Source organism: Giraffa tippelskirchi, chromosome 12 (genome assembly GCF_054371585.1).
Source record: "Giraffa tippelskirchi isolate mGirTip1 chromosome 12, T2T-mGirTip1v1.2.pri, whole genome shotgun sequence".
Classification (NCBI taxonomy): domain Eukaryota; kingdom Metazoa; phylum Chordata; class Mammalia; order Artiodactyla; family Giraffidae; genus Giraffa; species Giraffa tippelskirchi.
In genome coordinates this window covers 106,451,437-106,463,734 of record NC_137286.1, presented here as the reverse complement: position 1 = coordinate 106,463,734, position 12,298 = coordinate 106,451,437, and the positions used below count along the sequence as shown (strand labels likewise).

The 12,298-nt window shown below is 43.3% G+C and overlaps 1 protein-coding gene and 1 long non-coding RNA gene across 4 annotated transcripts in view; both read right to left on the bottom strand.

The window, feature by feature from the left end:
• Positions 1–12,298, bottom strand: part of XPO4 (exportin 4) — a 90,670-nt gene that overhangs the window by 24,309 nt on the left and 54,063 nt on the right. For all 3 annotated transcript variants that reach the window (XM_081549020.1, XM_081549021.1, XM_081549023.1), the window contains 2 exons: positions 10,063–10,220; positions 9,689–9,863 (listed from right to left, as the gene is read on the bottom strand). In XM_081549020.1, coding sequence (XP_081405146.1) covers positions 9,689–9,863; positions 10,063–10,220 — 333 coding nt within the window. The remainder of the gene's footprint in view (positions 1–9,688; positions 9,864–10,062; positions 10,221–12,298) is intronic.
• Positions 6,506–8,552, bottom strand: LOC145529207 (uncharacterized). The gene is made up of 2 exons (XR_014071010.1): positions 8,505–8,552; positions 6,506–6,961 (listed from the first exon to the last, which is right to left on the bottom strand). It is a non-coding gene; the product is annotated as an uncharacterized LOC145529207 (long non-coding RNA).

Here is a 12,298-nt window from a genome sequence, read left to right as displayed (position 1 = left end):
AACGTCAGAAATACAAATGGTGAAGACTGAAAAAAGCAAGACTGTCATTATTCAGATGACACGACTGTCCACAGAGGAAAACTGTTAGAATCAGTAAGAATTCTGAAAGGCCAGTAAATATCAGATCAACATACAAACCCAACTTCAATTCTCCATGCCAGCAGCAATCTCAAAAATGAGACTTAACAGAAGATACTGTTTACAACAGCAACAAGAATGAAAGGCACTAAAGGAAAACTTATTCCTTACTGAAAGGTAATAAATTATACCTTAATTAATATAGAGAAATACCACATTTATGGGCAGAATTAATACAGTAGAGATGTCCACTTTTCACTAAAGAATCACTGTAATTCCAAACACAATCCAACTCGAAAAACTGACACAATTTTTACAGAATATAAAAAAGCCAACATAGTCAAGATTCCTCCTGAAAATCCAGGGTGCAGTGGGAACTGACATCACCTTAAAACAAAACACAGGTGCAAAAATAGACTAACTGACCAATGGAAGTGGTTAGAGCTCAGGAAAGATAACTAGTATGTGAACACTAGATATATGACAGTAATAAGTCTTACAAATCATTAGGAAAGGAAGGGCTTTTTGATGCATGTTGCTGGCAGCAGAGGAAAACAGCAATAAAACAAAAAGACAATCTAACAAATGGGGAAAAAATATTTGCAAACCATATATTTGATAGGAGGTTAATATCCAAAATATATAAGAAATTCTTGCAATCCAACAGCAAAAAAACCCCCAAAAACAGATGAAAGAAACAGCTTAAGAATCTAATTAAGGCTGGGAGATTAAGATGGTGGAAGAGAAGGACTCGAAGCTCATCTCCCCTCATAAATTCATTTAGACTACATCTATATAAGGTGCTCTCACCCTGGGGCCCCCCTTCACCAGCTGGGGGAGCAGCATGGACTGTGGCGGGCAGGACAGAGAGATGCGCACACAGGGTCGTGGCCACCACCCTGCAGTCTCCAATCTTAGTGCAGACAGACCTGTGGTGAGCAAAGGGCGGGCTGTGTGGAGATGGGCCAAAGGGGCTGGAGTGTGGTTGGAGCCACAATCGGGGTGGGGTGTGTGTGCGGCCCTGAGCCCAGGTCCACTTCGGGAGCCCCCCATCAGTGCAGAGCAGCCTCAGAAACTAACGAGCGGGCTCTGCGGCAGGACACAAGAGGGAAACACTGCATTAATGAAACGTCAGGAGGAGAAAGTAAAAAAAAAAAAAAAAAAAAAAATCCCTTTTAAAATCACATACAAAAAAATAAAATACTTGAGAATAAACTTGACCAAGGAGGTGAAAGACTTATATGGTGACAACTATAAAAAGATGATAAACACATATATCTGGAAAAGACAAATATGTTCATAGCAGCAGTATTCACAATAGCCAAGACAAGGAAGCAACCTAAATGTCCATCGACAGATGAATGGATAAAGATGTGATACAGATGCACAATGGAATATTACTCAGCCAGTAATGTTCTCAGTTGGGCTGAGGGCTTACCCGTGGGCATTTGGTTATTGTTTATTTTTCATCTGTATTGTATATGCTATAACACAGTTGTGGATGCTGGTTCTCAGGACTCAAAAAAGACACATAAAGCGGCCAGGTAAGTGCTGGATCTGCTTTGAGCAGCAGCAGCAGAGCAGCTGGCCATGGGCCTTCAACACAAATCTCTAACCCAGAGCCAACTAAGGATGGGGCAGGGGGATCAACAAGACAGTCTCCGCCCAGATAAACATCTGCGGCCTGTCAATACACTTCACGAAGCATGTGCTTTGCCGACATCATTTGTTAAGCCTTAACACAGTTTATCTTGCCAAAATAAACAGACTGGTAACACATCTTAAGAGGAACAGCATCCTCTGAGCCCACATCTCAGGTGGAAGAAGCAATATTCTGCATTGTTCCTCAGCACACATGTGATGCACGCTTACCGTGTTTAATCTGAAATTCTGACACAGAGAAGTACAAAAAAACTGTAAAAGCCTTAGTTAGAAGCTGTTTACTCTTGGAAGAGCATTCCACAGTCCCTCGCACAAAGCCCTGATGTGAGACAAACCAGGATCACATTGGACACTCAGCCCCCTCCCTGAAGCAGATCTAAAATAAGCACTGCAAATTTCCCAGAGCCTTCTGTTCCACTTGGAAACCAGCACAAGTGACTCATCAGGCAAAGTGTGAGAAATCTGGCTGATGACAATTGGCAGCTAAATCTTTCAGTCTAATCAGAGAACTGAAACCTGGCCCAGTGCTTTCTCCTAATGCTTTGGCCCTGCTCCACTGCCCCTCTGGCCAGCACCCAGCAGCCAAGCCAGAGCACGTGCCCAGAGCTGACGAAGGGACCAAGCTGGACACTGCTCGCGCCCGGGGGCCCTTGGGCCCACTGCCAGCAGAGCTCTAGAGAGGCCCTGGAGCTTAGGGGAGTACTTGACCCCACTCACTTCGTCTGGGAACAGAGAGTGGAGAACGTAATTAAAACATGATATCAGCACTGACACGTCAACACCCATAATTAACTTGCGAGCGTACAGAGGGGTGAACTTGCAGCTCTCCGGCCCCAAGAAAACAGTCTGCTTTTGTATCTGATAACTATTTGAACCCATTCATCGGTCACAGCCTTGTCATAGCAAAGGGGTTTGCATAACCCAATGAAGCCATGAGCCATGCCATGCAGAGCCACGCAAGATGGATGGGTCACCATGGAGAGTTCTGACAAAATGTGGTCCACTGGAGGAGGGAACAGCAAACCACTCCAGTATTCTTGCTGCAAGAACCCCATGAACAGTGTGAAAAGGCAAAAAGATGTGACACCAGAAGGTAAGCTCCCCCTGGTCAGAAGGTGTCCAATATGCTACAGGGGAAGGGCAGAGGGCAATTACTAATAGCTCCAGAAAGAATGAAGAGGCTGTGCCAAAGTGGAAACGGCACTCAGCTGTGGATGTCTGGTGGGGAAAGTAAAGTCCAATGCTGTAAAGAACAATATCACATAGGAACCTGGAATGTTAGGTTCATGAATCAAGGTAAACTGGACGTGGTCAAGCAGGAGACGGCAAGAGTAAACATCAACATCTTAGAATTAGTGAACTAAAATGGATGGGAATAGGTGAATTTAATTCAGATGACCACTATATCTACTACTGTGGGCAAAAATCCCTTAGAAGAAATGGAGTAGTCCTCATAATCAAACAGAAGAGTCTGAAATGCAGTACTTGTCTGCAATCTCAAAAAATGACAGAATGATCTCAGCTTGTTTCCAAGGCAAACCATTCAATATCACAGTAATTCAAGTTTATGCCCTAAACACTATCCTGTACGATTATACAGTGGAAGTGACAAATAAATTCAAGGGATTAGATCGGATAGAGTGCCTGAAAAACTGTGGACAGAGGTTCATGACATTATACAGGAGGCACTGATCAAGATCATCCCCAAGAAAAAGAAATGCAAAAAGGCAAAATGGTTGTCTGAGGAGGCCTTATGAATTCCTGAAAGAAGAGAAGTGAAAGGCAAAGAGGATAAACCCAGCTGAATGCAGAGTTTCAGAGAACAGCAAAGAGAGATAAAGCCTTCTTAAGTGAACAAGCAAAGAAATAAAGGAAAACAATAGAATGGAAAAGACTAGAGATCTCAAGAAAATTGGAGATACCAAGGGAACATTTCATGCAAAGATGGGCACAATAAAGGACAGAAATGGTATGGACCTAACAGAAGCAGAAGATATTAAGAAGACGTGGCTAGAATACACAGAAGAACTACACAAAAAAGATCTTAATGACCCAGATAACCTCAATGGTGTGATCACTCACCTAGAGCCAGAATCCTGGAGTATTAAGTCAAGTGGGCCTTATGAAGCGTCACTACGAACAAAGCTAGTGGAGGTGATGGAATTCCAGCTGAGCTATTTCAAATCCTAAAAGTTGATGCTGCTAAGAGTGCTACACTCAATACGTCAGAAAATTTGCAAAACTCACCAGTGGCCACAGGACTGGAAGAGGTCAGTTTTCATTCCAATCCCAAAGAAAGGCAATGCCAAAGAATGTTCAAATTCCATACAACTGCACTCATTTCACATGATAGCAAAATTATGCTCAAAATTCTCCAAGCAAGGCTTCAGCAGTACATGAACTGAGAACTTCCACACGTACAAGTTGGATTTAGAAAAGACAGAGGAACCAGAGACAAAATTGCCAACATCCACTGGATCATAGAAAAAGGAAATTCCAAAAAAACACGTACTTTTGCTTCACTGACTTCACTAAAGCGTTTGACTGTGTGGATCACAACAAACTGTGAAAAATTCTTAAAGAGATGGCATACCAGACCACCTGACTTACCTGCTTCCTGAGAAATCTGTATACAGGTCAAGAAGCAAGTTAGAACTGGACATGGAACAATGGACTGGTTCCAAATCGGGAAAGGAGTACGTTAAGGTTGTATACTGTCACCCTGCTTATTTAACTTATATATGCAGGGTACACTGTGCAAAATGTCCAGCTGAACGAATCACAAGGTGGAATCAAGATTGCCAGGAGAAATATCAACAACCTCGGATATGCAGATGTTACCACCCTAATGGCAGAAAGTGAAGACAAACTGAAGAGCCTTTTGATGAGGGTGGAAGAGGAGAGTGAAAAAGCTGGCTTAAAACTCAACATTCAAAAAACTGAGATCATAGCATTCGGTCCCATCGCTTCATGGCAAATAGAAGGGGCAAAGATGGAAACAGTGACAGACTTTATTTTCTTGGACTCCCAAATCACTGTGGACAGTGACTTCAGTCATGAAATTAAAAGACCCTTGCTTCTTGAAAGAAAAGCTATGACCAACCTAGACAGCATATTTAAAAGCAGAGACATCACTTTGCCAACAAAGGTCCATCTAGTCAAAGCTATGGTTTTTCCAGTACTCACATACAGATGTGCGAGTTGGACCATAAGGAAGGCTGAGCACCAAAGAACTGATGCTTTTGAATTATGGTGTTGGAGAAGACTCTTGAGAGCCTCTTGGACTGCAAGGAGATCCAACCAGTCCATCCTAAAGGAAATCAGTCCTGAATATTCACTGGAAGGACTGATGCTGAAGCTGAAGTTCCAATACTTTGGCCACCTGATGTGAAGAACTGACTCACTGGAAAAGACTCTGATGCTGGGAAAGACTGAGGGTAAGAGGAGAAGGGGACGACAGAGGACGAGATGGCTAGATGGCATCACTGACTCAATGGACATGAGTTTAAGCAAACTCTGGGAGATAGTGAAGGACAGGGAAGCCTGGCATGCTGCCGTCCTTGGCGTCAAAAAGTGTCTAAGACACGACTTAGCAACTGAACAACAACAAGAACCATTTGAACATATAGAAACAGTGGTTAATTTTGTTTATGAAAACACTGCCAAATGAAGTTTGGGGAAGAAAAGCTTCAGTATGTGAATCTGGTCTCCTTTTAACATGCATGTGAATTTCAGATTAAAATCTAGCATTACTGTACAATTCCACCTATATGACATCTAAAGGCCACACTTTGGAGACAAGGGAAAGATCCCTGGTTGCCAGGGAGGGGTGGGCTGGGGGCAGTAAGACTCCTCTGTGTGAAACCATAATGGTGGATGCACTCATCACACACGTATACCCATGACCCATACAACAGAGTGAACCCTGACAAAGACGTGGGCTCGGGGTGCTGGCGACAGTCTGGACAGGTTCATCAACTACCATACATGCACCCTCTGGTAGGATGTTGATGGTGGAGGAGGCTGTGTGTTTTTGGGGGGAGGGCGGTGGGAACTCTGTATTTTCACTCCATTTTGCTATGAATCTAAAACTCTGTTAAAAAAATAAAGTGTGCATGTGTGCCTAATGTCAGAGACTATAAAAGTATACCAGATAAAACCTGGTGCCAGTGTGGTTCTAACATTTGACTGCTATGCTGCAGACAACTCCAGTGGACCTTTTTCTACAAACAGCAAAAAACCAACATGACAACTCCAAATCATTTTCACAAAACTGGGAAGCTCTTTCTTTGCCCAGGAGTATTGTCTTCATATATAAACGTGAGTCATCTGACTCAGTTAAGAAAAGCATTATGACCCACAGACATAAAAACTACAGTAAGTGGCTGTGGGCCATCAGCTCTCACATGGAGCTGCACCTCTCATGAAAAGCCTGCTGAACTCTTGTCTCCTGTGCACAGCCAGGGGCTGCTCTCCTGCTCTCAGGAGGACTTGGGAAGGCGAGCACGCAGAACCGTCGAGGTCACAGAGGGTGGAAAGGAGCCAACAGCGCGGCCCAGCACCCTGGCAGTGCTCGTTAGCAAACACGACACAAAATCATTTGGCAGAAGTAACTTGCGCAATATAAACCGTGCTTATGACAACAGGGGGAGACTCCAGGTAGGTGGAAGGGGGAAAGGCGCCAGCAAAATACTGTAATATATGCATGGCTGGCACACAGTTGTTCATCTTATTATTCTTCACAATGTTTATACATACACACACACACATATAAAGTTTTTACTTGGCATGAACAAAATACTTCACAGTAAGTTTAAATTTTATAGGCACTGCCATAACCCACAAGTCCAATGACAGGTAATACATGTGTAATACATGTATCAGATAATACATAGTGTAAAACAGCAAGCAAGGACATACAAAAGATTAAAGATTAAAGAACTAAAACAGTTTGTGCTGTTGTTCATCTGCTACACTCTTTCTGGAATGCATGCATGCTAAGTCACTTCAGTTGTGTCTCTGTGACTGTATTCTTTGTGACTCTACAGACGGCAGTCCGCCAGGCTCCTCAGTCCATGGGATTCTCCAGCAAGAATACTGGAGTGGGTTGCCATTTCTGCCTCCAGGGGATCTTCCCAACCCCAGCGTCTCTTACGTCTCCAGCACTGGTAGCCAGGTTCTCTAGGTTCTTCACTACTAGCACCACCTGGAAAGCCCCTTTCTGGGTGTAGCATCATATGAAGCAAAAATCGCAACATAGAGAAAAACACAGAAATGTTACAAATAAAAAGTCATGATCTCTCCATTTTAAAAAGAATTTAGGGACTTCCCTGGTGGTCGGTGGCTAAGACTCCACACTCCCAATGCAGGGGGCCCAGGTTCAGTCCCTGGTTGGGGAACTAGATCCCTCAAGCTGCAACTAAAACTTCTCATGCTGCAACTAAAGATCCTGTGGGCTGCAACTAAGTCCAGGTGCAGCCAAATAAATATTAAGAAAAAAAAAGAATTCAGAGAAGTCTTTGAATGTCAAACGCAATAGAAATTAATTTCTTATTTTTCTAGCCAGTCCTTACAGCACAGGATTAATTTGACTCAGAGCACCCATGCATATGACAGTATTCCTGGCCTCTGAATAAATAGTCTGAATTATAACTTTTCAAAGAATTTTTAACATTACACTTTTAGATTAACCTTTTCCTTTTGGAAACATATATGACTCGCCAAATTCTTAACGCTAAAGAATGTATTCATCAAACACAGTGCCTGGTGAAATGTAGGTGACAGATAAACATTCACAGAACTGGACTGACCCAGCAGCCCTCCTAAGGGCCAGAGTCGCTGGGACTCGCCCACCTGCCCTGAGGTGGCCAGGCCCCCTTACTTGAGTGTTCCCTTATGAAACCCTGGCCATTAGATCTAGTTGTTTCCAACAATAGTCTTGTAAGCAGTACAACCCTTGCCAATTTGGTTGCTATGAGTCATGGAAAGCATTAGACAAATCTTTTCCCTCTGCTTTTTTCAATGGATAACCAACTGTTTCTAACACCACTTTTTAAACGTCATAAACAGGTTAAAAGAAATTGATTTGTTAAAAGAAAGGAAAGATAGCACAATAAACACCCAATCTCTCCAAGTGCAGCCAGGCTCTCTGAGTTCCAATACTTCTATGTCAAAACTTGGCAGAAACAATGTTTTCCAAGTTGTTAGTCCCCTAGGCAAAATAAATAAATGCTCAAGTTCAAAATCTGCAAACCAAAAATGTTATGTATCTTCCAGCAATTACTCTATAAAATGGTTCCTCAACCCACAGACAGACACTAAAAAGCAGCTGTGTTTCTAAACGTGCTTATTCTGCTGTTTAACCCCCAGGGTTTAGAAAGAAAACGAGCCAAGGGGGAAGGGGTAGGGGAAGAGGGGACTCAGGACGTGAAGCCCTAGTGACTCAGAATCTGTGATCACTTGAAAAGGGTTTGAGTAAAGCTTCCTTTAACTCTCCCTGTACTTCCATGCCTAGAACATCATTTTCCTCACCTAGAAATTCAGATCTCACAAGTGAGGCCTGTAAATGTCTATTCCTTCATGACCCACACTTTCCAACACACAGATCTCTTCCTGGCCTGGCTCCTTCCCCATCAAACCACGGGCGCCCACGGTGCGGACACAGCCACACCTGGGTTCTTCACGCTCTGACACCTCCAAAAAGGGACACTAAACACTTCCACGCATGTTGCCAGACCTCCAACAAAACAGCCATTAGCACTTACCTCGAAATTCTGTCAAATGTTCACAAATATTCTTCTTACCCTTGCAATCTTTGAAAAGGATTTACATTTCATAAAACGAAAAATTAGTTTCAATAATAACTACTTTGCAGGGAAAAAAATCAATTACTTCCCAAGATTAATGGAGTTATTCACAGTAACTGTTACACACACAGCTTTGTTGTCAAGAAGTTTAGTACATGTTTACTAAATTAAATATAAAACTTGGAAGATAAGCATTTAAAATCTGTACCAAGAAACATCTCTGAGTACTGGAACTGGTCTTCATTTTAATGTAAATTAAAATTTACTAAGGTATATTACTAAACCATAGCACCAAAAAAATTTTCAAGAGCATAGTCTAATCAAAATAAACAGGGTTACATTTATTTCAACCAAATTATATTTCTGCAATTTTCAGGTAAGCCCAAGATTTTTAAATTCTCAAGAAACACTTAAAATTATATACAGTCACAACCATACCATAAAACTAACAGCACCCTTTGAACTTAATCAAATAGCTTAATATTAAAATAGGCTTTCAGCATAATATTTAATATAAACATTTCATTCCATTTCCTATATTCATGTACTAAATTATCTCAACTTAAAATCTTTAGACCAGGGCTAAAGTGGCTCAGTGGTCAAGAATCCGCCTGCCAATGCAAGAGACATGGGTTTGATCTCTGATCAGGGAAGATTCCACATGCCGAAGAGCAACTAAGTCTGTGCACCACAACTCCTGAGCCTGTGGTCTAGAGCCCAGGATCCAAACAAGAGAAGCCATCGCAATGAGAAGCACAAGCACCACAAGCAGAGAGTGGCCCCCACCTGCCACAAGTAGCGAAAAGGCCCGTGCAGCCAAAAATAAATAAATAAAATTATAAAAAATAAACAAAAGTAATTAAAAATAATTACTTAGACCAATAAGGGAAGCCTGGCATGCTGCAGTCCACGGGGTTACAAAGAGTCAGATACCATTGAGCAACTGAACTGCAAGTGATTTTAATCACTAATGTTTTAAAAGCCAAGTTTCCAAGCACAGGTCGCCAAATAATTTGCACATATAAATAAGCACGCACGCCTTTAAAACGATGACTCGCTCTGAGCAGTGCTCAGAAGCAGAGCAGCCCTCACTGTGAGATGGACAGAGAGATGGACGCCGTGTGATAAAAGTAGCCACTTACCACTTCCTCCAGTGCAGCGCTGCGCCCGAAAGAGCAGGTGAGGTGCGTGAGGCAGTTGACAAAGGACGAGAACAGCTCTTGGGGGATGGCAGTCAGCACGTTGCGAGGGAACACGGTGATCAGGTTGCTGATGATGTTGGAGATGCCCACGGCCTCAGAGTCTTCTATCTCGATCCTACGACCCAAGGTGTGGGCACCAGCGTTACGTGGAGCAGGGGGAACTGGTTCCCACCCACTCATTCCAAAGGCACGTCTCTGTGTGCTCACTTCACATATGACTCTACTTCAGAGGGCTAAGGGGACTCACTGGTTTCTCTTCCCCTCCACCTCGACCATGCAGGAGAGCCAGGGCCACTCCCGGCTGGGACACCTACCCGTTGATGGTGGCCAACAGGCCCTTGATGAAGTGGGCGAGGTAGTCCACCTGAGCGCCCTCATCAGGGAAGACAGGCCCGTGCAGGGACGCCAATTGTGCGAGGCACTGCAGCGAATCCTGGGCCATGTCAGAATCCTCTCTGATCTTTCGATGTACCTGTTGGAAAGATGAGCTAATCCATAAAAATAAATTCCTCTTTTATAAGGGTCACATGTCTATCACGCCAAATGAAGGGAGAGAAAAATTCACTGCAGCTGATTATTTCTAGAAAACTGATTCTGAAGTTAAATTTGAAAATTGTGCCTCGGTGCGCTGCTTGTTACAGGCTATGATTTTAAACGTATCAGTTAATCTTCAGTGGAGGGCTACCTACATTGTGAAAACTGAACTGTCTCCAGCCTATTGCGACAAGGAGAGAAACAGATGCTGGCGAGTCAGGCACACTGCTCCTTCTAAAAACAGCAAGGACGACAGTCGTCTGTATTATGCTAACTATGCCTCACCCAGGCTCCTGCTAAAGTTAGCGAAGTTCAGGCAGGAGTGTACAGATGGCGCTCCGGTGGACGCAGACAGTCACTCTCAGAAAACCAGCGCACCCCTCCATCCCTAGGAGTGCGCTCATTCAAACAACACATGAACAGTCTTCCATGAACTCTGAGGCTGCGTACAAGTTGTCCGAATCTCATTTTATGCTACATCATTGCAATTAATAAATTAAAATTTTTTTAAAATTTTACTTAGATTATATTTAAATTCACTTTGAACCTCATCTAGATTTTATTTCAGTTCTGCAACACCTGATCTGAAATACCTGGCATACAGCGTTCCAATGAAGGTTATTAATGTTCTCAGACTTAACCAAAATTACCCAGGAAAATGTGTTTAGAGAACTCACAGGAAACTTCTCATCTTAATCCACCACACTTACTATGGCCACCTTCTACTTACCACAAGCATTTCACTTTTCCAGCCCCCTTTCCCCTACACAAACCTCTCTGCTTTCTGAATGTCACAATGTATACATTTATTCTCCATGGGTTTCAGGTTATTTCGCTTTGATTCTACAAATCACGTACAAGTTATGTGAAGGTAGAATGTTTCCCAAGTATGCACTGGTGCAGGGCTGGGACACCGAGCACTTACACACCCCCAATTCGCAGATGGATTCCACTAGTCTTCAATTCCTGAGCTTCTTAAGGTTCTGCTGCTGCTGCTAAGTCGCTTCAGTCGTGTCCGACTCTGTGCGACCCCATAGACGGCAGCCCACCAGGCTCCGCCGTCCCCGGGATTCTCCAGGCAAGAATACTGGAGTGGGTTGCCATTTCGTTCTCCAGTGCATGAAAGGGAAAAGTGAAAGTGAAGTCGCTCAGTCGTGTCCGACTCCTAGTGACCCCATGGACTGCAGCCCACCAGGCTCCTCCGTCCATGGGATTTTCCAGCCAAGAATACTGGAGTGGGATGCCATTGCCTTTTCCTCTTAAGGTTCTAAGAAACTTAAAATATTAGAAACTTGCTACAAGTCACAAAATTAATTTATCTACTGACATGTTACCCTCTCTGGTTTAGAAAAGGGGTTGGCAACCCACAGCCCATGGGCCAGACCTGGCTTCCTGCCTGCTTCTGTGTGGCCTGTGAGGTAAGAATGGTGTTTACCTTTGTATGTGGCTGGGAAAAACAAAACTGAAGGATGATACAGTATTTCAGGACATGTGAAAATTACACAGAATTCATGACTTAACAGCTGTCAGGGAGCTTCTGCTGTGTGCTTGTCTTCGGAGGGTGGAGTAGAAGCTGCCTTGGAGAACTCACGACCTGTGAAGCCCAGCAGCTCACCTGGCCAGGCCCTCCCTGGTCCACAGCAACATTGTGTTTTTCGAAGTATATCCTGTGTTTTATATAAAGTCGATTAAAAGTATGATGCACAAGTGCACGTATACACCCTACTTCAAGAACTTCTGAACACAACTATTCTTAAGCACCTTATCTGAAGGCTGTAACTACACTTCTGTCATTGTGTTTTTTAACCTTATCAACATTTAAATGTGACAGACAACACAGTCTGGGGCCCCAGAGGGCTGCTTAATCAGCCAAGTGGTTGCTCAACCCTAGTCTAGACCTGAGGAAGCAAAAGAAATAGTCAACGTGGACCATGTCATGAAATAAATTAAATTAAATAAACCATCCTCAGAGCCTGACTTTACTGTTTGGGCTTATCTTTCCTGAAACATGAACCA